Source organism: Dromiciops gliroides, chromosome 1 (genome assembly GCF_019393635.1).
Source record: "Dromiciops gliroides isolate mDroGli1 chromosome 1, mDroGli1.pri, whole genome shotgun sequence".
Lineage (NCBI taxonomy): Eukaryota > Metazoa > Chordata > Mammalia > Microbiotheria > Microbiotheriidae > Dromiciops > Dromiciops gliroides.
This window is the reverse complement of record NC_057861.1, coordinates 57,976,263-58,000,818: the sequence shown is the minus strand read 5'-3', so window position 1 is coordinate 58,000,818 and position 24,556 is coordinate 57,976,263. Positions and strand designations below refer to the sequence as shown.

The window sequence follows — 24,556 nt, the reverse complement described above, 5'->3', positions numbered from 1 at the left end:
CTGTGCCACCTAGCTGCCCCTTGCCCCTCTCTCTTTATCACCTTCCCCTCCTATTTTTCTGCAGGGTTTAGAGAGATTACTCCACCCAATTGAGTGTATACATTATTCCCTCCTTGAGCCAATTCTAATGAGATGGAGGTCTTTGAGCCAATTCTGATGAGTGTTAGGCTCATTTACTGCCCAGATTAAATAGATTACTCCACCCAGTTGGGTGTGTGTGTTAGCCCCTCCTTGAAGCAGCTCTGATGAGTTTAAGGTCTTTGAGCTTTTTCTGATGAGTGTAAAATTCATTTACTGCCCTGATCTTCTCTTACCTCTTCCCCCACTCCATAAGCCTTTTCCTGTTTCTTTCATGTAGATTTTACCTCTGCTCTTCCTCCTCCCCCAGTGCATTCCCTTCACCCCTCAATTTAACCCTAAAGATGTCATCACCTAGCTAGGTGACACAGTGGACAGAGCATCACCCCTGGACGCAGGGGCATCCCAGCCCAAACCTGGCCTCAGACACAAGACAGTTGCCCACTGTACGAGCCCAGGTATGTCCCCCAGCTCCAATCTTTTATGGTTCTGTAGGGTCTTGTATTTGAAAGTCAAATTTGCCATTCAGTTCAGGTCTTTTCATCACAGATATCTGAAAGTCTTCTTTTTCATTAAAGTCCCATTTTTTCTGCTGAAAGATTCTGCTGAGTTTTGCTGGGTAGGTGATTCTTGGTTGTAATCCCATTTCCTTTGCCCTCTGGAATATCATATTCTATGCCCTCCGGTCCTTTAATGTAGAAGCTGATAGATCTTGTGCTATCCTGACTGGAGCTCCACAGTACTTGAATTCTTTCTTTTTGGCAGCTTGCAATATTTTCTCCTTGACCTGAGAGCTCTGGAATTTGGCTATAATATTCCTAGGAGTTTTCCTTTGGGGATCTCTTTCTGGAGGTGATCGGTAGAGTCTTTCAATTTCTATTTTAGCTTCTGCTTCTAGAATTTTAGGGCAATTTACCCTGAGAATATCTTGGAAGATGATGTCTAAGCTCTTTCCTTGATCATGGTTTTCAGGTAGACCAATAATTTTCAAATTATCTCTCCTGGACCTATTTTCTAGGTCAGCAGTTTTTCCCAGAAGATATTTCACATTGCCCTCTATTTTTTTATTCATTTGGATTTGCTTTGTTGTGTCTTGGTTTCTCATAAAGTCACTGGTTTCCATTTGTTCAATCCTCATTCTTGGGCAATTATTTTCATCAGAGAGCTTTTGTACCTCCTTTTCCATTTGGCCAATTTGACTTTTCAAGCTTTTGACTTTTTTCTCATGTCTTTCCTGCATCACCCTCATTTCTCTTTCCATTTTTTCCTCTACCTCTCTAACTTTATCTTCAAAGTCCCTTTTGAGCACCTCTATGGCCTGAGACCAATTCGTATTTTTCTTGGAAGCTTTAGATATAGGGGCCCTGATGTTGACATCTTCCTCTGAGGGTGCCCCTTGGTCTTCCTTGTGTGAGATTTAAAATTGGATATAAGAGCATTAAACTCCCCTTTAACCTTTCCCTTATATATCTCCCAGACCAGTAAGAGAAAGAAGCCTCTGAGCTTTAGTTAGAGATGGATTACTTAGCTTTTATTGTTTGGGAATTAATTAGCCAACAAACAAGGTGATACTGATTAGAGAAATAGAAAAGTAGAAATACAAATAAATAGTCTTAGATCTAAGCTTAGTCTATATTCCTTATAAAACTCACCAAATCCCAAGACCACCTCTGAGGCTGAGAACGCGTCAAGCACATGCTGCTACCGAGGACCAGGCCGATCACCAGAGCACGCCGTCAAACCTGAGTCAGCGTGTGTGTGCAGAGAGAGTGAGAAAGAGACCACCTCTGTTCTCTCCTTGCTTTTAAGCTCGCACCCCGGAAGTGGAGTGCTCAGTATCAGCAGGCGCACGGCTATTTGGTCTCCTCTCTGAAAGGGCGGTCCTTCAAAAACTGGCATCCTTCAGTTATTGTTAACCAACTCTTTTAAATTTTAGTTAAAAGCTTTCATTTTTTACCACACTTGTTACTGAAGAAACTTTCTATGGTCCTCACCTTTCTCTGTCTTCTCATCTTGCCTTTCTTTTTTTTTTTTTTTTTTTTTTTTGTGAGGCAATTGGGGTTAAGTGACTTGCCCAGGGTCACACAGCTAGTAAGTGTTAAGTGTTAAGTGTCTGAGGCCGGATTTGAACTCAGGTACTCCTGACTCCAGGGCCAGTGCTCTATCCACTGCACCACCTAGCTGCCCCCTTGCCTTTCTTTTACTTGACTTTTAGCTCCTTAAAGTGGGGCACTGTGTTTCCAGGCTGCAGTATCCCAAGCTTAAGAAGTCTCAGGTGGTATGATTTAAGAAGGATCAGGTTCTTCACTCTCCTGGCCTGTTCCCTTGTCCTAGATGACCCCAGACCAACTTGCTAATCAACCAGCTTTGTGTTTTGTGGTTGTCAGCTCTGATGAGCCTATGCCCCTCCCCCACCTGGGCCACTGCTACTCAAGCCTACCTCCTGGTTCCCAGCAGGGGTGTAAAATCCAAGTTCTGCCTTAGCACTAGCATAGACCCCTGTAGTCTCCCCCCTGCCCAGGGTTCAGCCCTCTCACCAGACTGTGAGCTTAGTTCCAGATGACACTGGCGCTTTAGCTGATTCAGAGGCTCTGGGAGTCTCCTTCTCTGGTGAGGCCTTCCTGGGACTGGATCTGTTCAGGGTGACTGTGGGGTTGGGCCCGGACTCCTGTCTCAGCACAGCAGCTCCCTCCTTCTGACCTTCTAAGCTGTTCTTGGTTAGAAGATGATTTCAGCACATTCTTCTGTGAGTTTTGCTGCTCCAAGCATTCTCCTATGGCATTATTTGGATATTTTTAGGAGTACTCGTGTCATGAGTTCGAGAGCTCACTGCCTTTCCTCCGCCATCTTCTCATCCTGTACTTTTAAGTCTATCACTGCTCACACTAGGTGGGTAGTACGTTTCATCTTCTGTCCTCTTGACTGGTGGCTTATTATTGCTTTGATAGGTATCTAAAATCATTCAAAGTTAAATTATATAATGTTACTATTGTAGTACAAATTGTTTTCCTGGTTCTGCTTACTCCGTTTTTCTTCAGTTCATAAAGGCCTTTCCAATTTCCCCTGAAACACTGAGCATTTCATCATTTCTTTGTATTACAATATCATTCTATTACATCCACACCCAGAATGTATTTAGCCATTCATTAATAGGTGGACACCCCCTTAGTTTATGGTCTTTGACTACTACAAAAAGAGCTGTTGTAAATGTCTTTGAACATATGGGACCTTTTCCTTTTTCTTGATTTCTTGGGGGTATATGGTGCAGACTGGCTAGAGCTTGTCTCATAGCTGACTCAGCTTCAAGGGCATAGAAAGTTCAGTTAGAGTAAAGGGTTGCAAAGGATCACTATTACATCAGCTGGGGGGGGGCGGGGATTCATCATTGGCTTGTTCTGGGTCTCCTGTATACTCCAGGTCCAGTACCTTTGGAAAGTAAGGCAACTCAAAAAACCAAGTTGTTAGCTTCAGGATCACATGCACAGGGCCTAGCTAGATCAAAGGATAAACACAGTTTATTGAGGTGGGAGGCAAAATTCCAAATTGTTTTCCAGAATAGCTGGACCAATTCACAACACAACCAACAGTGCATTATTGTGCCCATTTTCCTGCAGCCCCTCCATCATTGGCATATTCCTTTTCAGTCATCTTTACCAATCTAATGCATGTGAAGTAGAACTTGGTTGGTAGAATTGCTTTATTAAAAGACTTTGTTGTTGTTGAGTCATTTCCATTATATCTGACTCTTCACAACCCTATTTTTGGGTTTTTCTTAGCAAAGATACTGGAATGGTTTGCCATTTTCTTCTCCAATTCATTTTACTGATGAGGAAACTGAGGTAAATGGTATTGACTAGCCAAATTTGAACTAAGATCTTCCTGACTCCAGACCTAGCACTCTATCCACTATGCCACCTAGCTGTCCAACTGAACCAGTGCTAGTTGATCTTTTACATATGAGGGACCTGTAGTGCATGGAAAGGTGACTCGGGTACCCAGGGCTACATAGCTAGATCTGTAGCAAAGTTATGATTTGAACCCAAGTCTGCTGACTCCTAAGGGTCTTCAGCCCTCTTTCTCCTATACCACACTGACTCTCAGCATTAACCAAAAAAGCTTTTCAAACAACTATATACAAACAAGCTATAGACGGGATAAAAGCTTTTCAAATTTTTACAAATAAAAAAAGATATAAGTTGTAGTAAAGTTCAGTGGCAGAGTCTAAATATCTAATGTATAAGCAACAAAAGGAGGCAAGAATTATCCACTGCCTGAAATCACAGGAGAACAAAGGAATATTAAACATGACAACGCTCTTCTGTGTGACTTGAGATGTCATTTCCCTTCCTGGGGAGCCCAAGTTTCCTCCTTATTAAAATATGGAATTTGAACTAGATCATGTCTAAGGTCCCTTCCAGGACAAAGATGTAATTTATGACATTTGCCATGTCAATGAAATTAACTCTTTTAGAATTAATCATAAATATTAAACAAGAGGTATCGTTCTAAGTTAACATTTTATTGAATAGATTTCAATTTTATAGGCATCTTGGGGGAAATGCTATTAGTATTTTGCTTTTTTTTCCCTAGTCAGTTTGCCATATTATATAGGATTATTTCTTATATCCCTCAGATCTCTTCCATCCATCATTCCATTTCATAACGTTAACCCATGTTATTTAAAGCACTTTCTTTTAAGCATGTTATTTTATTTGTGTTTTAAGCCTGTTTGTCTTAAAATTTGATGTGGGCCTCTCTTGGAACTCCAGCGATGAGTATGAATGAAAATAGTCCCACTCCATATAAGCCTTAAACACATTTCCCACAGCTTGAAATATAGGAATATAAACCGGATATTTTTAGATTGGCTTTTGAAAAGTTGCTCTGTGCTGAGACTGCATACCAGACATGTGAGATCATCGGAGCTATGGTGCAGGTTTAAGCCATACACATCTCTTATGAGAGTAATTGTAAAATAAAACATCTTGGTATAAGGCAAGCTTAGGTTTTCTTCTCAGTAGTTGTTTAACTGTAAATTTACCATTTTCTGGGTGGTTTGAGTTTTTTCTTGTTTTTATTTTTTGCATTAGACAACAAGTCAAGTCATCCAGCATTTATTGGTTACCTACTCTGTGCTGGGCACTGTGCTAAGTGCTTTTAAAAATATATCCTGTCCTCAGCAAGCCCACATTCTAATGGAAGAGACAACAAAAATTATATCCAAATGAGATATAGAGAATAAATTGGAGATTATCTCAGGGGGGCGGGGGAAGCACTAAGATTAAGTAGGAATGGAAAAGACTTTTTGCAGAAGGAGGAATTTCAGCTGAGACTTGAAGGAAGCAAGGGAAAAGAAGAGGTGGAGGTAAGGAAGATGAGAAATCCAGGGATAGGAAACAGCTAATGAAAATACCCTTGAAATGAAGAGTGTAGAGGTGAATAAGGCATAAGAAAAACTTAGGGGGGGGCAGGTTCATTCCATCAGTAAGCATTTATTGGGCAGCAAGGTGGTGCAGTAGATAGAGCGCTGGGCTTGGAAGCAAAGGTTCACATTTGACTTCTCACACTTCCTAGCTGTGTGACCCTGGGCAATTCACTTAAGCTCTTTTGCCTCAGTTTCCTCATCTGTAAAATGAGCTGGAGAAGGAAATGTCAAACCCCTCTAGGATCTTTGCCAAGAAAACCCCAAAAATGGGTTCGCGAAGATACATTACTGAACAACCACAAAAAGCAGACCTCCCCTGTGCAAGGCACTATGCTAAGCCCTGAAGACATAAAGCCCTGAGCTGGAGCAGCTTACAATTTAATGGGGGAGACAATATATGAACAACTATATACAAACAAGCTATAGACAGGATTAATAGGAAACAGTAGAGGAGAAGAACAGGAAATCAGGACAAGTTTCTTGTAGAAGGTGGGATTTTAAGTGGAACTTGGAGGAAGCCAGGAAACCCAGTAGGTGAAGATGAGGAGGGAGAGGATTCCTGGCATGAGGGTTGGGAGGAACGACTAGAAAAAATGCCTAGAGCCAAGAGACAGAGACAGAGACAGCAAAGAGGCCAGCGACTGGGCCTAAGAGCATGTGGTGGGGAGGGAGGGGTCAGCTGATTGGAAAGGTGGGGAGACTAGGTCATGAAAGACTTTGAACACCAGAGGACTTTCTATTTGATCCTAGAAGTGAAGGATGGACTGGAGTAGGGAGAGATTTGTGCTAAGCAGAACCAGCAGGTTATTGTATCAGAAGAGAGAAGGGAGCATATTCTAGAGATGCTATTAAGGTAAAATCAATGGACCTCGGCAACAGATGGGAGAGAGGAAGTGAGTTCAGTTTTGAATGTGTTGAATTTAATAAAAATATTCATTGAACATCCTGTTAGAAATGTTTGTTGGGGGCAGCTAGGTGGTGCAGTGGCCCTGGATTCAGGAGGACCTGAGTTCCAATCCAGCCTCAGCCACTTGACACTTACTAGCTGTGTGACCCTGGGCAAGTCACTTAATCCTCATTGCCCCGCCAAAAAAAAAAGAAAGAAAGAAAGAAAAAAGAAATGTTTGTTGGGCAGTTGGAGATTCAAGATTGGAGATTAGAGCCAGATTAATAAATTTGAAAATCATCAAGTGATACATACAGTACAGAGAGATAAGAAAAGAGAGCCCAGGATAGAGTCCTGTGGAACAGCCACAGTTAGTGGGTGTACCCTGCATGAAGATCCAGCAAAGGGAACTGAGAGAGTGTTCAAATAGGTAGGAGGAGAACCAGGAGAGAGTCATGTCCCAAAAACCTAGAGAGAAGACAGTACTAAGAAAGAGTATGATGGACACTATCAAAGGCTGCAGAAAGGTCAAAAAGGATGAAGATTGAGAAGAGGCCTTTGAATTTGTCAACTAAGAGGTCCATATTAACTTTGAAAAGAACAGTTTTGTTGAAGTGATGAGGTCAAAAGCCCCACAAAAAGCAGAAGAGATAGGGAATACTAGTGGGGAAAGAAGAATTAAGTGAGGGTTTTTGAGGATGGAGGAGACATGAGCATGTTTGTAGGCAGTAGGGCAGCAGCTAATCAGGAAAGATTGAAAATAAGTGAGAGAATAAGGATGATAGAGGGAGCAATCTGCTGAGTGGGATGGGATAGGATGAAAACACTTGTCATAGGGAAAGGAGTTTGCCTTGGCAAGAAGAAGGGCTGCCTCTCTGTGTTATGTTTAGTGCTCCATCCTCCAGACCCACAATCAGAGAGGAGAGATGCCCTTCCCCTGCCCTGCACCTTCTTTATGTGACACAGGTGAAGGAGAAAGTCGTGGCTAGAAGCACCTGAGTAATATGATATGAAATGAAGAGGGGAGAAGAGGGAGCTTTCAGCAAATGGCTTTTGAATGAAGGACTTTAAGAGCTGAACAGTATTTTAGATCAAATGCTGGAAGTAATAGGGAGCCACTGGTGTTTATTGAGTGCAGGCAGAAGGGGGAATCATGTGATTAGATCTTTGCTATTTAAGAGAATCACTTTGATGACTGAGTGCACAATGGACTGAAGTGTAGAGATACTTATTAGTGAAGATAATTCATTAATAAACTGAGACTTTGAAGGCATAAAATGAAGTCTGTATAAAATACATCAGTCTGCTTTTATTTCATTGGAAAGAGCTGGTGAGCTGCAGTGGAAAGAGCAATGAGCTAGGATTTAGACTACCTCAACTTTAGTCCTTCTACCTTTGCTGCATTCCGTGACCTGCACTGATATTGAAAGCCCCTGAAGATGAAGAAGAAGCCTGAGCTCTCCCAAATGACCCCTAGAAACAAAGTTAAATTAAGCCTCTAAATGGATTCTGGAGCTACAGAATCTGCAGAAACACAGAGTGAAACAATCTCCCACCTTAAGATAACCTAGAAGCACTTCAGCCAAGGTCTGTCTCACTTGGGTAAAGGCATTGCAGCACAGTGCAGAGGGTGTCTGGGCAAGCCACTGGAAGGTTCTTAGCCACAGCACAGATCAGCAGCTGAGGACCCTTGGTCCTGACTCAGCAGGCCAGTTGTGAGGCCCCCAGCCCCAATACAGAAGGCAAACTGCTAGCTGGGGTAGCCAATAATACACAACAGGCACAACTAGGCTGGGCCACCCCAGTGCAGAAAGCCAGTGATCAGGCTCCTGGCCCCCAGCAAAAGATGCTTGAGACAGTGCCCCCTGTACCCCAGTATCAGAGCCCAACTTTAAAAGACAAGAAATAGGCTAAAATATGAGTAAGAAACAGAAAAGAACCTTCACTGTAGAAAGCTACGGGGAAGATCAAAACACAAACTCAGAAGAGGACAGCAATGTCAAAATGCTTACCAGCAGTGCATCAGAAGGGAAGATAAATTGGTGTAAAGACCAAAAAGCCCTCTTGGAAGAGCTTCAAAAAAAGATTGTGTTAAAGAAGAGAAGTAGAAGAAAAATGGGGGAGAGGGAGATAGAGCCCCTTTTCCAGGTTTACACTGGCCCATAGCTCAGAGAAGCAACAAAAAGGGTACAGTCCTGGTCAGTCCCTTCCATGTCATATCATTCTCATTACTACTCTTTGACTTCTGCTTCTGGTGTGTCCAGGAATACCCCCACTGACTCCAAGAGCGGACTTTTCTCTCCTCCACCATTTCTGGGTGTGTGCACTTCCCTGGGATCCCAGGATCCCTGGAATGAATCCATTCCATATGTCTACCCAGCTTCTCTTTAGTCTCCCAAGTTCTTAGTATGTTTCTGTCTCAGTCTCCTCTTCCCTACCCATCTTCTCTCTCTCTCTCTCTCTCTCTCTCTCTCTCTCTTTCAGGGCAGTGAGGGTTAAGTGACTTATCCAGGGTCACACAGCTAGTAAGTGTCGAGTGTCTGAGACCGGATTTGAACTCAGGTTCTCCTGAATCCTCCTTCTCTCTCTCCCTCCCTCCCAAGTTAGAAGTTCAGTGGCCACTCACAGGCTCAATCCTGCTACCATGACCTTTGATTTGATCATTCCCAGATTGACCATTTGCCCCTTTGGCAGCCTGGGTGGCCCCCTGCAAATGGAATGTTAAAGAGGGGAGGCAGGCCTCACTGCATTGGGGCCAGACTTAAAACTAATTGGCTTAGCCCATGTCTCTGGCATTAATAATGCAGCAAGTACCCAAAACTAAGCAAGGAATTCACATCTTACCAAGGACTTAACCTTTTCCAGGGAATAAATAGCTGGCATTTTTATGGTGCTTTAAAGTTAAAGCCCCAGGTCTCTTATCTGATCCTCTCATTTTTCTGAGGTAAGTGCTATACAGGTATTATGATTTTACAGAGCAAGAAACTGAAGTTGTGGAAAGTAAGTGACTTTTCCATGGTCACATAGCGTGTATTAATCCGAGTCAGGTTTAAAAGCCTTTCTGAGCCCTGCCCTCCATTGCACTGTTCTGCCACATCATTGGGATAAGAAAGACATGAAACAGGGGCAGCTAGGTGGCACAGTGGATAGAGCACCGGCCCTGGAGTCAGGAGTACCTGAGTTCAAATCCAGCCTCAGACACTTAACACTTATTAGCCATGTGACCCTGGGCAAGTCATTTAACCCCAATTGCCTCACTAAAAAAAAAAGAAAGACATGAAACAATATTTGGTCACAACTATTACATGTGTTTGATGTGTGTTAGAGAGGGAAGAGATTCACTTTTTTTGCCATGGACCCATTCTCAGAATAAAGTTTTTAAATACATTTTTTTTAAAGGCAGAGGATTACAAAGGAAACCAATTCTATTTAAATAGTTATCAAAATGTTTCTTTTTTAAAAATTCACAAACTCAGGTTAAGAACTCCTATTAAAGGGACCAGAGAATTGAAGAAATTAAGATACGTTATTTCACATCATCTAAGGATCCCAGGAGTATCATAAAAATCAGATTTGAACATTTGAGAGAGGCCTTCAATATCCTCAACATGAGCATTTATAGATGAGAAAATTGAAGCTCAAAACAAGGGGTAGCCTAGTAGTGTTCCGTCAAGGAAACAAAAGTAACGATTGGAATAACGCCACCTGCTGGATACTTACTGTAGAAGAGTTCTGCCCATGAAGGGAAGGTCTTTGAGGGCAAGACCAGGAGTCAGGAAGTGACGCGAGCTAGTGGGAGGAGGAAGGAAGAGACTGGCGCTCAGTCTCCCTTTTTTTTTCCTGGGGACGCTGGCGGAGAAGGGAGCTAAAAATGTGCTCTCCCTTTAATAGATAGAAATCTAGGCCTTTCTCTCTCTCTTTACCAAATTCTTATTCTCCTTAATAAATGCTTAAAAGTCTAACTCTTGCTAAAGCTTATAATTTATTGGCGACCACTCATTAGATATTTTAGACAGTTTAGCTAGAATTTTAGCCGTTAACAGAAGGGAGCATCATTATGGGGTGCAGGCTGATAAGAGCCCTGAACTGGAAGGCTTAAGGGCTCTTGTGTATGGTGTAATTGTTAGGGAACTCATTTCTCTGAGCACTGGTTTTTTTTTTTTTTTTAGTTCTAAAATGAGATGCTTGGGCATCTTGAGCATTAAGAAATGAGTGTAGCTTTTTCTCTGAGTCAACTTCAGTTCATAAAGTGCAGGCTCCATATATAAGGTAACTTCATGAAGTGTTGCTTGTTCTGTCATCCCTAACATAACCACTACTGCCACCTCAAAACAGGAAGAAATGCACCAAAGAAAGCAGTGAAAACAGGAGGAGGAGAGGAAATACAACTCCCCACAAAGTAAATAGTATAGGAGAAATCAAGGTTCCCATTGCAAGGTTCACCATCCTGCACTCAGTATTACCCATGTGCCTACCTCATACTAGCTTTGGCATCAGAGGACCTGGGTTCAAATTATTACCCTTCTGATCCAGGACACTTTATCATTTTGAGCCTCAGTTTCCTCATCTGTAAATGAGGGACACCTTCCAGCTTTGCATCTATAATCTTGTGCTCTCAAAGGTAGGAAGCCATTTTAACTTTCTATGAGTCTGTGGAATTGATTTGCCACGGGTGTCACAACTAATACTAGAAGACCATGTCTATGTATTTTCCCCCCACCAAAAAACAAACAAACCAACCTTCCTCAGAGCTCTTAACCTAGAGTCTGTGAACTTGATTTTTTGTAAGTATGTTAATAAATTTATTTCAGTATAATTGGTTTCCTTTGTAATCTGGTGGTTTTTGCATTTAAAACCCTTATTCTGAGAAGGTGTCCAGACTGCCAGAAGGGTCCATGACAGGAAAAGGTTAAGATCCCCTGGCTTTAAGAAAGACTACAGAAGGAAGATTCAGTGTTGAATCGGTCTCTTTATTGTGAAAGGGAATAAAAGTTATTTTTCGTTCTTATTTTTTTTCTTGGGCAAACTGCCTTTGACAGAAAAACTGAGTCCTTTAATACCTTCCACGAAGTAAAAAATTTTGGGCACCTGGGATTTTGTTGATGGATCCAGGAATCCCTACAATATAGAAAATATTCCATCATAATTCCTCAGCATGTAAAATCATTTTCCATAGTACTTCCTTCATTTTTACTTTTAGCTCTAGCATGATTAATTCTTAGAATTTAAGTTTTAAAACTCAGTTTCATCAGAAGTTTCATTTTATTTCTGTCTACTTGGATACAGCTTAGAGTGTGGTTTTAAGTGTTCTTGTGCAGACATAGCACTTATTTTTGGAACAGGAAGTTGATCCGTCTTGTGACCCTGATAAAACAGTCACTTCATGATGACTGAAGAAGACTTCCTATTATGAAGATGCTTCCAGACTGTGATCTGCTCTCTGATGCTGCTTGCTTTGCCTTCAGGGGAAGCTTCTCTACACAATGTATTCATTCTTTTTGACCTAGTTAGGTATTCTAGAACATTTTGGAAATTGTCACATATTTCATCCCCACAGCTCCTCTGCTTTCTTTTTTCATTTAAAACATCAAAATCATTTTACTGTATCTTGGTAATTGATCATTAGGACATTTAACCAGGGTTTCCAAAAACTCTTCTTTAGAGTGGTTTGTCTTTTGGCTATGAACAGACCAGCTCTACTAAAAGCTGCCTCTTAAGCCCTAACTCCTTAAGCCTTTAAACATGTAATATTTTGGATTTTATTATCTGAAAACTTCCTTTTATTTCCCTTGTAGGCATTTGGAAATGCCAAAACGGCCCACAACAACAATTCAAGCCGTTTCGGGAAATTCATTCAAGTCAACTATTTGGAGAATGGCATTGTCCGAGGGTATGTACAATAATTTCAATTTTATTTAATTTCAATTTAACATTTTTTAAATGCCTCCTCTCTGCAAGAGACTATGTGTATGTACTAGGTAATGGATATATGGAGAGGAACATGAAAGCTGCTTATTATATTCTGCTGGAGGGATATAACATATTAGGCTTCCCAGGAGGAGAGAGCATTGAAGAGGAGACTTGAAAAGAAATAAGAATTCTGGGGGTGAAGATGAGGAAGGGAAATGCATTCCATGGATTGAAAATGTGCCTTGTTCGGGGCAGCTAGGTGGCACCGTGGATAAAGCACCAGCCCTGGATTCAGGAGGACCTGAGTTCAAATCCAGCCTCGGACACTTGACACTAGCTGTGTGACCCTGGTCAAGTCACTTAACCTTCATTGCCCCGCAAAAAGAAAAAAAGAAAATGTGCCTTGTTCGATTATGTGAGGGGGTGGGGCAGAAGATGCTATTTTGAGTCAGGGAATTGGAGTTCTAGGAAGTCTAGTTTTGCTGGAAAGTACCTTGTGTGTGAGGGAGAGAATATAAAATAAGACTAGCAAGGTGGGTTAGAGCCAGTTTGTGCTTCCAGATAGACCTTTAAATACATGATTTAAGCAAAAAGTGATGAGGACCTGAACATAAGCAATATCATTGGAAAGAAAAGAGTAGAAGACATTCTATGAAAGTAAAATCAATAGGACTTGGAAATTGAGTATATGTGGGAGGTAAGGGTCAATGAAGTTATGAACTTGGCCGACTTAGGTTATGGGAATGATCAGCAAAAATGTAAAGCTTAGAAGTGTGGGAGCACAGCCACAGGAAGTCAGCTACTTGAGGGCTAAAAGGATTAAAAGTTGGGTGGGGGAATCAGATAATGGATGGGGGGGGGTAGATTTGTATTGAAGATTAGCCATATAATAAATTATAGCAAGGAGAGCAGGTTGTCACTCATCTTCCCATCCTCCAATCAGTTACTCTTTGGGTCCAGTGGGGGTGCCAGCTGCCACTTCAGAGTTTCAAAGAGTTATGTAACCTGTCCATTTATTTGGATTGTTGCTGCTATCTTCTGTTGGCTATCCTTGACAGGTTTGTGTCATTTGCACATTTAGTAAAATACTATCTATGCCTTATTCAAGTCGTTGATGAAAATGTTAAGTAGCACAGATCCCTGGGGCATTCCACATTTCAGGTTGAAATCTAACCATTAATGGCCACTTTAGATCAAACCATTCATCCAGTTACAACTCCATCTAATTTTACTGTCATCTAGCCTACATCTTGCTGCCTTTCACAAGAGTAGCATGAGAGATTTTGTGAAAGGTCCTGTTGAAATCTAGTTAAACTCTACAGCTTTCTCTTAAGGTACTAGTTTAGTAACCTTGTCAAAAAAGCAAATGAGTTTGTCAGGTATAACCTATTCTTTTAGAAAATAGTAATGTGCTTATTGATACCTTTTGTTTTTTTTATCAGTCATTTCTGTGTATCTCTCCTGCTCCCTAAACTGAACTGTTCCTTGTAAGAAGGAAAAAGTTCAGTCAGAATGATGAAAACAGTTACTGTGTATGTTAACAGATGCAACATTCTGCTTTCAAACTCACCCACCTCTCTTCTAAGAGGAGGGAGGTTATTCCTTATTTGTTCCCAGAGGCCATTATTGGCATTAGGTTTTTTGTTTTTGTTTTTTGTTTCTTACTGGTTTCAGCTGTTTTAGTGATCTTTTTTATTTATATTGTTATGGTCACTTCATAACAGCTTTTCTGGTTCTTCTTTTACTCTGTATCAGTTCTTACAAATCTTCCTATGTTTCTCTGAGTTTTCTATATACGTCATTTGTTTAGCCATTCCCTAATCAATAGATACTCATTTTTTCCCCGATTCTTTTCTACCACAAAAGTCATGAATATTTTAGTATATAAAGGAACTTGAGTCATGTCTTTTACTTCCTTGTGGCAAATGCCATTAGTAGAATTGCTGGATGAAAAAGTGTGAACAGTTTAGTCGCTTTTCTTACATGATTGCCAGTTGTTGTTAAAGAATGGTAGGATTAATTCACAGTTCCACTTACATGCTATTACAAGTCAAATTGACTAAAGTCATCAAGCATTTATTAAGCACTTACTGTGTGCTAAGCAATGTGCTGCTGAGCACTAGAAATACAAAGTGAGGCAAAAAAACATTCCCTTCAAGAAACTTTCAGTCTAATGGAGGAGAAAATGTGCAGTTCACTCTCTACAAACAAAATATACAGGATAAATTGGAGAATAATCTCAGAGAGAAGGCACTAACATTAAGGAGGGCTGCAAAAGGTGGGACTTTGTAAGAAGGTAGAGACCTGTTGACAGAATAGTAAAAGAGAAACTTTAGAAGGACTCTTGGTTTGTAAAGGTAACAGTTTTAGATGTTGGTGGTATATTCTAGTAATGTGAGGTCGTGTAGACAGCCAGGAAGGGAGAAATTAGAAGTTCTTGTTTGGAAATCCATCAGATCCATGGGAAAAAATACATTAAATGCCTGAAGGGGTGAACATAGAACATAGGGTCCATTGGCAGTCTAGCGAAGGCTATGTGGACTCCTTCTCCAAGTAGTGTTTGCAAATTATCACAAAGGAAGACAAATATACTGAAATAATTATCAAAATATTTTGGGGGGGGAACAAGTTCACAGACTCTTGGTTAAAAACCCATGATGGGGGGGGGGGCCTCTAATTTGGGAGGAAGAGGAGAATTAGAGGAGCTATCAAAGGCAACAAAGTACTCAGAATAATAGAAGAGGAGGCGATGAAATTAGAGAGATCAGAGTAGAGTAAAGGTCACAGGATATGATCAGGAAGAGGTCATTGTTGATCATGAGTAACTAATGAAATAGCACCAGGTGTAAAGTGATTTCAGAAAGATGTTGAAAAAATTGAGTTAGTAAGATGAGTGCTAGGTGCTATGAATATTGGCCGTAAAGACAAGGGTTTTCTGAGAGAAAGTTCACTATGCTCCAAACTGACTATAGAGATGCCAAGAATATTCCAAATAAAATCCCACAAAGAATCAAGATTTTCCTTTGTGGATTTCCCTGTGAATTTGGAAATGAGTCACTCACAAATTTGTTTTCAATTTGCATGGCAGATATCCATCCATTGTCACCCTCCTACTTAATAAACTCCAATGACTGTGCCCCTTTTATCTGAAGGATCAAATATAAATCCTTAGTCATTTGAAGCTCTTCATAACCTGGCCCCTTCTACCTTTCTGGTCTTCTAGTCTTCCTCTCTCCGTACACTCTAGGATGCAGCCCATACTGGTCTGCTTGCTATTACTTACATGTGATACCTCCGTGCCTTTACATAGGATGCTGCCCGTGCCTAAATTGCTCTGCCTTCTCTTTCACCTCCACTTCAGAGTCCCTGGCTTCCTTTAAGATGCAGGTACCAGGGCAGCTAGGTAGCGCAGTGGATAGAGCACCGGCTCTGGAGTCGGGAGGACCTGAGTTCGGGGTGGCTAGGTGGTACAGTGGATAAAGCACCGGCCCTGGATTCAGGAGTTCCTGAGTTCAAATCTGGCCTCAGACACTTGACACTTACTAGCTGCGTGACCTTGGGCAAGTCACTTAAGCCCCATTGCCCTGCCAAAAAAAAAAAAGGAGGACCTGAGTTCAAATCTGGCCTCAGACACTTAACACTTACTAGCTGTGTGACCCTGGGCAAGTCACTTAACCCCAATTGCCTCACCAAAAAAAAATAAAATAAAACATGCAGGCACCATCTCAATGGAACCGCCTTTCCCTGTTCTCTCACCTACTAGAGCTTTCCCACTATGGTTACCTCCCATGTACTCTGTGTACCTTGTATGTCGCCCCTGTTACAAAGAAAGAAAGCTCTTTGAGCACAAAGACTTTTGGCCTTTCTTTGTATCCCTCGTTCCTGCCAATATAGTAGGTATTTAATAAGTACTTGTTGATTGATTAATCTTTTAGAATTGTACTAGATAAAGCAACTGGATTGTCTTTTTTAGAGAGATAACCATAAGAGTCAAATATCTACCAGATCAATACGATTTTACTGTTATTAAATCTTTGCATTAATGACAATCGTGAGCAATGAATTCTATATGGTTTTCTCAGAATGAAAATCACAGTGGTCTACTCTCATCTGTTTAGAAAATGAAGAGTTTTTAAGCCTTCATGAAGATGCATTGCTAATGCAGGAAGAGTTAAAGTTGGTTGTTACTGTAGGGATTTTATTACCATGCCTAATTAAGACCAATTGTTGAAAGCTACATCTTTGTGCAAATTTTGCATACTTGAAAGACTTACTCTCTTCTTTGCCAGAAATCTTAGGATTTCTCACTCAGAGCAATTCCACATCATAACTGAGGAGTGGTTTTTCTTTGCCCTTTTTGAACATGGAGTTCTGCTTTTAGCTACCAGAGAATCTCTCTTTATATCTAGCATCTGGTGTGGGCTACATGTCTGAAGAACAGTTAAAATATTATTTCCCAATTGGCTCTGCTGGCATTTTGTTTAAACTTAAACAAGGATTTGGAATCTATGTGTTTTACTTATGGCTTACATGGGTTTGAACTTGGAAAATGAAGGCCCATCATCACAGTGGGATTCCAGCTTTGGAATCAGAAGGACCTTGATTAAAGTCCTTTTGTTAACACATACTAGCTTGTCAAGATAGGAAAATCACTTGAACTCTTGGAGCTCCCAGCAACTCCCTAAAACTAAAGGTTGCAGAGCTGCCAGTCAGCGAAAGAAACTTCCCACCCCAGGGAGTTCCTCTTCCCATTTCACCCTACCCCAAGTCACATTGTATGAAAAAGACCAATATTTGAATGATCAATTAAATTTGTAGCTTTTTACAATAGTTATAAATTACCCTGTTCTGCTATGGAAAATGTTTTGGTTTTTGTTTGTTTGTTTTTTTTTTTTGATGACAGGGCTGTTGTTGAAAAATATCTGCTTGAAAAATCTCGTCTGGTCTCTCAAGAAAAGGATGAAAGGTAAGACTATTATCCTGATGTGATATATGAACAGAGAGTTCATCTATATAGGGTTATTCTGCTAATATTTATAAGAGGGAAAGGCTAGTGTTTGAAAATTCAGCAGAGTATGTCTTCATATGAAGCCTTTTGCAAATCTATGTTCTGTTACAGATACAGTGAGCTGAGACTCTCTCCTTATTAGGAAAGTTTTCTGAAGTAATAAGGCACTTGTGGGAAAGGGAAAAAACTTCCAAACATCATGCTTGCTAAACTCAGCTCTGAAAACACATTTTTTTTAATTTGTATTTTCCCCACCCACTAAGGAGGTTTTTTAAGCATAACTGGCATTTTCATAGTTGGTTTACATGAAAAGTCTAAAAGAATACCGGGGTGTGTTTTTTTGAAACTACAAAAATATTTTTCCCTAATTTTGATCCCTAGAAACTACCATGTGTTCTATTATTTGTTACTGGGAGTCAGTGAGGAAGAGCGCAAAGAATTTAAGCTCAAACAACCTGAAGACTACCTCTACCTCAACCAGGTAAACAGCTTAGAACTGGGACAACCAAGGTAATTTCTGTTCTGTTCTGTTCTGTTCTGTTCTGTTCTGTTCTGTTCTGTTCTGTTCTGTGGTGGCTGTTTATGAGCTGTTGGAAGGTCAAAGGCTGCTAGGCCTTTTTCCTCTCTCTTCTGAAACAAGCTTCAAGGAGAGCCAAGGGAAATGACATAAAGGAGCCCATTGATTCCCAGTTGCTTGGACAGTCACCCTGTCAGTGCCAGCAGAAATGATTCTCATATGCCAGCCCTGCAGCTCCAGAAATGGTAAGTAGTTTGATATCCTTCTTTTTCAGCATAACTTGAAGATTGAAGATGGAGAAGACCTGAAACATGACTTTGAAAGATTGAAACAGGCCATGGAAATGGTTGGCTTTCTTCCAGCAACTAAGAAACAGTAAGTCAGATTGCTTTTATAAGCAGCTCAGGTAAAATGCTGCATCCTCCCCAATTGTGCTTTATTCTATGAATATTCTAAGAGGTCGTATGGTATCACAGAGACCCAGCTGCAAGTTCCCACTCTGCCCCAAGCTCTGCAACACCTCTGAAGCTCCTTGTTTTTATCTGTAAAATGAAATCTTCTTTACACTTTGAGAAGGTCGAGGAAGATTGTGAATGTCAGGCATTGTGTCGTTAGTTGTGAGGTGCCATCTGCACACGAAGGGTTTGTAGTACTTTGTTCTCTGCCAGGCCTGTGATTTCATTCATGTTGGGAGCTCACTGGTGAGCCCTCCACCAGTGCAGATCACAGCTGCACCCTCTGTAGTGTTGCCTGTGATTAGAGAGCAGCTCCTGTGTGTTCAAAGCAGAACCGAAATCTGTATCTTCCTGACTTGGAGGCGGTTGTTCTCTACTGTACCACAGTTTATGAAATTTTAAGAATCATAATTATCATTGTGATGTTTAAAATCTAATGTGTAAAATCACATTAAGGGGCAGCTACGTGGCACAGTAGATAGAGTACCAGCCCTGGATTCAGAAGGACCTGACTTCAAATATGGTCTCAGACACTTGACACTTACTAGCTGTGTGACCCTGGGCAAGTCACTTAACCTCCATTGCCCCACCCAAAAAAATTTTTTTTTAATCTAATGTGTGTCCTTACCCCAGTTTGGGGGGAGAAACTAGCTAATATTTACTGATAAATTCAGCAAGAGTTTAAGCTTTTAAGCATTTATTTAAGAGTAAAGATAACAGTAAAGCAAGAAAAACCTATCTCCTTTCCTCTCTCTCTGCCACCAACCTGAAGTCCCAGAACGAAAAGAGTGATCCTCAGCGGCTTCTCCCAGAAGCCCCCTCTGAAACAGGAAGCAGGACAGTCCCCACACACAGCTCCAAGCTAATTGGCTGGTAGCATTGATTGCCCTGACTTATAGGTGGTCTGTGAATAGACCAAGCAGCTTCCAGAAGCTAGTCACATGCTTTCTTTTCAGGGGGGGGTGTCACCCTGGTTCTCACAGTGTCTTTCTCAGCAGGGGTAGCACCCTGAGTCTCACATCATATTATTACATCTTGATTATTAATATTAATCCATCATAATAGTGTGACTGGTTATTCAAGCATGAAACTTATTTCTAGCCACGTGTAAAGAAAGGCATTGAATGATATTTGTCTCATGCCTAGGTGGAATACACTCAGTGATTTCAATAAAAGTTACTGGGGATTCTTAATGTATAGTTCTACTGGAAACCTTTTCTTAGAGCGTGAATTAAACATTTGCAAAATAAGAATTTATCTTCTTTATATCCAAGGATTTTTTCAGTCCTGTCAGCTATCTTATACTTGGGTAATGTCACCTACAAGAAGAGAGCTACAGGTCGTGATGAAGGTTTGGAAGTGGGACCCCCAGAGGTACTAGACACACTCTCACAACTTCTGAAGGTACCTCCTTCTTTTTCCCTTGCATTTGTGCTCCAAGTCTTACATTCAAGGATACCCCTTCCTCTGCAGGGCCATTCAATCTATCTCAGTAGATGCCTTCTAGGAAAGTGGTGCAAAATTGAGTCTTTATATACAAAATTTTGGTTTCCTTTGGAAAGTTATAATATACAGCCCATGCCTTTGCTCAGGCTGATTTCTCAGTCTGAAATGCTGTCTTCCCCATCTCTTACTAAAATCCTACCGTTTTTTCAAGGCAGCTTTCTTTCATGACTCCTTCCCAACCAGTTGCTCTATATTTCCTCCGTACCTTCATAGCACTTGATTTATGTGTCATTTTTGGTACTTAGAATATTCTGCCTTGCACTGTAGTCATATGTATTTTTAGGTCTAAAAATGTGAGTTCAAGTCTCAGACACTTACTAGCTATATGACCCCTAAGTAAGGCACTTAAAGTCAGTCTGCTTCAGGTTCCTCATCTGTAAAATAGAAATTATAAAGTACCTCCTTTGCAGGGTTGTTGTCAAGAATAAAATGAGATATTTATAAAGCATTTTGCAAACCTATAAATACTAGTAGTAGTAGTAGTATCACCATTATCCTTATTTTATATCCCTGCTGGATAGTATCTCTGTTCCTTGGGGTCCGAGAATGAATTTTACTCAGCTTTGTATTTCTAAAAAGTCTTTCATGGGGTAGGTTCTTAATAAAGCCTTTAATTTAATTGAATAAGATAGTATATGTAAAAGCACTTGGAAAATTGTAAAGCAGGATAGCACTATACAACTCTAAGGTTAAATGAAAGTTAAGTTGATAATATTACTGTTTGGCAAAACCAGGAAGCATCCTCCATCCACCAGATTCCTTATGCCAGGAGTTAACATGTCCATCTCAGTTTGGCCATCCCATGCCCCCAGGCTTTCCCCTTTCAGAGCCAGATTATGGCTTCAGGTGGTTATTAGAGGGGCAAGATTTGAAAGACTTCACCTTTTCTTTCCTATTTTCCACTGTACAGGTAAAGCGAGAAATTTTAGTGGAGGTTCTGACCAAGAGAAAAACTGTGACAGTCAATGACAAACTTATTCTTCCCTACAGTCTCAGTGAGGTAAGTCTGCCATGCCCTTTGTTGAGAGGGTCCTTGAAACATGTTCTTCTATGATAAAAAGCTTGGACTCAATATTTAAGTTACTTCCCTTTTTAAAATTCTTAGCATTCAAAATAAAATAATAAAAGTCCTCTAGTAAAGCATTAGTTGGTAGGTTTTTTTTATGCCTCTAATTTAATCAGTGGGGCTCTCTTCTGACATTGCCTCTTATTACATGACTACAGATGGACCATAGGTCACATTATGTTCCCCAAAGTATAGCTACATGCTACATTTTTGTCCCCCCCATAATCGCATTTTATAATTTTATTAGCTATGAAGTATGTCAGTTTGTATCGTTTTATAATAAAGGATCTCTACAGTTATTGTCTTTTTCCCATGATAATGTTTTAATTGTCTTAATGCTTGTTTTATTTTCCTTTTGTTTTTAAACCTCAGAAGAGAATATTAACACATGTGCCAGTATGTTTGCAGGAGGGGACCACTTTTCTTTCCTTTTCTTTTTTTGACTGTCACTGAGAGACTTGTGCTTTTGTCAACAGGCAATAACAGCCCGTGACTCAATGGCAAAATCATTGTACAGTGCTCTCTTTGATTGGATTGTTCTCCGTATCAATCATGCTCTCCTCAATAAAAAGGACATGGAAGAATCGGTTGCAGTGAGTTCTTTCCTACTGATAGTTTTTGCTTCTTTGCTCAAGTGCTGAACTAATTTGTACTGATACTTTTTATAATGCTCAGCTCACTCTATAAGTACTCAAAGCGCTCAAAATATTTCCATTGCATCAAAAATTTTGAAATATTCACTTGGTGTATTTGGATAAGAAGTTCATTACTTAGCTTATTCAGGGCTAGAGAAAATTTGGCTCTGGGGCTTGATTAGCTGACAGAGGCTTAGTTTTCTTTAATGCTTTATTATAAGTTGCTATTTAAAAGTAGATCTTTCTTCCCCTGTCAGTGCTTGTCCATTGGGGTGCTGGACATCTTTGGGTTTGAAGACTTCGAGAGAAACAGTTTTGAACAATTCTGCATAAATTATGCAAATGAACAGCTTCAGTATTACTTCAATCAACACATTTTCAAACTAGAACAGGTAAGAAATTGAATTCTCTTGACTAGTTTCTGGGGAAAGAGGGAAAGAAGAGTTAAAACTCTGGGATGATACTTTATGACTAGGCATTGAAATTGGAATTCTAATTTACCACAGAATTACCCCTGGGTTATGACACATTGTGATCTCAGCCCAGAGGAATATTTGGTAAACTCCCATTCAGCTTTATTGGGGAAAAACATCAGGTGCTTTTTTGGCACACACGTCATTTAAGAGTCTTTCATTGGCTCAGACCTGCAAGTAACTGAATCCCCAGTGGGGATAGATGACTTAGACTTTAGCTAGTTTTCAATACCACAGATAAAGCCTTTATAAGGATTTCTTTTGGACAAAGATAAAAGTAGTATCTTAAATGTATGATTTCTTTTTGCCTTTTGTTTTCTCTCCACTGATGAGTCTAACTGAGGAATTGATACATTTATCCAAATATTTAGAAATCATTTTGTTAGATTGTATAAAATTTGACTGCCTCTTAATTTTATATTACCAGAATACCTAGTAGAGCCCATGTAGCCCATCAGGTTTTTTGCTACTAAAGCATTTTTTAATTCTATAGGAAGAATATCAGAGTGAAGGAATCACTTGGCACAATATTGACTATACAGATAATGTGGGATGTATTCACTTGATCAGCAAGAAGCCCACTGGCCTTTTCTATCTGCTTGATGAAGAGAGCAAGTAAGTCTTCATGCTTTTTGTTCAGTATAGACTGATTGTATGGTCATCAGTAGACGAGAAAAATAGAAAAGTTTCTTGGCTGGCATGTAACCAAGAAATGTAGTAGACTGGATATGTTTTATATTGACTGTACTCTATAGCCAAGGTGACAGTTCCTCTTTAAGAAAGCATTTGAGCACAAAGAATATTTATTACTTGTAAGCCTAGAAATTCTATGCCTCTAAGCCACATTTCAAAGATTTTTATTATTGTCAATCTTCATCAGCCACTGTAGATCATAAATCTTCCCCACTTTAGCACAGTCTTCATGAAAAATTCTTCTCCTGGTGATGATTCCATCCTTACTCAGCTGAGTTTGGGCCTTATTCAGAGCCTTCCACTCAAAGTTGGTTCTCTCATAAAGCTTTCAAGGAACCTCTAGCCTAGCACTTTAGTAAAGACTTCAAGTCATATTGAAATTACTGACATTCTGTACCTTACTATGTATTACATGAATAGGATTTGCAGTTTTGTCAGTGGCTATAATGGCTTATTAAAGGAAACTCTGAATTTTCTGTCTCCAGAATTCTTGCCCTTCTGTTCATTCAGTGCTATCTAATATATAGCTATACTCACTTTTTGCCATCACATGATAGTTTTCGCTAATATCCAAACGGTAAAAGGCCATAACACATGTACAGAACATGGGAATTTTAGTGGGCTACAAGTTCAGTATAATTTTAGTCAACGATGTGACATGACAGAATGTCACATGCCAAATACAACATGCCAGGAAAAAAAATCTAAGGCCATCCTAGGCTGCCTTAAAGGAGGCACGGTGTCTACAGTGAGAGATGGAATAGTTCTTCTGCCTGCCCTGGTCAGCCAAATCTGCAGTACTATATTCAGTTCTGCATTAAAGGGAAGGATCGGTGGAAAAGGTTGAGCATGTTTACAATAGGTATTTGAAGCTCTGTCATATAAAGCCTGGGTAGGACTCGTTCTGCTTGTCCTGTGAGGGCAGAACTTGGAACAACACATAGAAATGTCAAAGGTAAATATTAAAGAAAATCTCCCTAACAATTCAAAAGTAAAATGGAATGCCTTAGGAGCCCCTCATTGCAGGGTTCCAAGCTAAGACAGGGGACCCCTTGACAGGGACCTCAGTCAGATACAAGTTGGCTTGAGTAGACTCTAAGTCCCTTCCAATTTCTTAGCTTCAGGCAGTATTTCAGCACTTTCAGAACCACTTTCAGATCTGGTCTCTGAGAACATGCATCATAAAGCTAAATCCACTGCTGTTTGTTATTGTTCTAGTAATGTCCCGTCTACACTAGACTGGTGAAGTTACCACTAGCCCTTTGAGCCTAATAATAGTAATAAATTACCTTTACCTATTGTTATTGTAAAAAATAAAACAAAAACAAAAAAACCCAACCTATTGTTATTGTAAATTTCCCTAGGGAAAGATCTTTGAAAGTTCCCCAGAATGCTATTCTGTCTAATGAATACTATGACTCTTTTACTTTGGGTGTACTATTTAGAAATCTATTTTTATTCTTTTTGAGTGATTTAATGACTTCTCAGCTCCCCTGTATATAGCACACTGGTTTTTTCCTTCTAATCACTGTGATTAGATTTATGGCTAGCTCAGAAAGACCCAAAACATCCAGTTACAATCACATTTCTTTCATTGTGCTCACTCTTCTCAAACACAGCATTTCACTTTTCATTATAGTTTTCCACACGCCACCAGCCAGACTCTGCTGGCAAAGTTCAAACAGCAACATGAAGAGAACAGGTTCTTTGTCGGGACGCCAGTAATGGAGCCTGCGTTTATCATCCAGCATTTTGCAGGGAAAGTTAAATATCAGATAAAGGTATGCAATATGTGTTCGTTTAGGTCCCCATATGTGATTTCATTGGTCAAGAAAGGCCCAATAAGAATTGGTGAGGAAACCCTTTCCAGCAGCCAGATCAATAATTGTTATGCATTGTATAGT

The 24,556-nt window shown here is 40.2% G+C and overlaps 1 protein-coding gene across 12 annotated transcripts in view; it reads left to right on the top strand.

Annotated features, from left to right (window-relative positions):
• MYO9B (myosin IXB) overlaps nt 1-24,556 on the top strand; it is a 133,982-nt gene that overhangs the window by 54,662 nt on the left and 54,764 nt on the right. For all 12 annotated transcript variants that reach the window (XM_043982486.1, XM_043982454.1, XM_043982439.1 and 9 more), the window contains exons 3-12: nt 12,185-12,279; nt 17,203-17,265; nt 17,689-17,788; nt 18,099-18,199; nt 19,554-19,683; nt 20,696-20,785; nt 21,328-21,444; nt 21,744-21,878; nt 22,453-22,574; nt 24,292-24,433. In XM_043982486.1, coding sequence (XP_043838421.1) covers nt 12,185-12,279; nt 17,203-17,265; nt 17,689-17,788; nt 18,099-18,199; nt 19,554-19,683; nt 20,696-20,785; nt 21,328-21,444; nt 21,744-21,878; nt 22,453-22,574; nt 24,292-24,433 — 1,095 coding nt within the window. The remainder of the gene's footprint in view (nt 1-12,184; nt 12,280-17,202; nt 17,266-17,688; nt 17,789-18,098; nt 18,200-19,553; nt 19,684-20,695; nt 20,786-21,327; nt 21,445-21,743; nt 21,879-22,452; nt 22,575-24,291; nt 24,434-24,556) is intronic.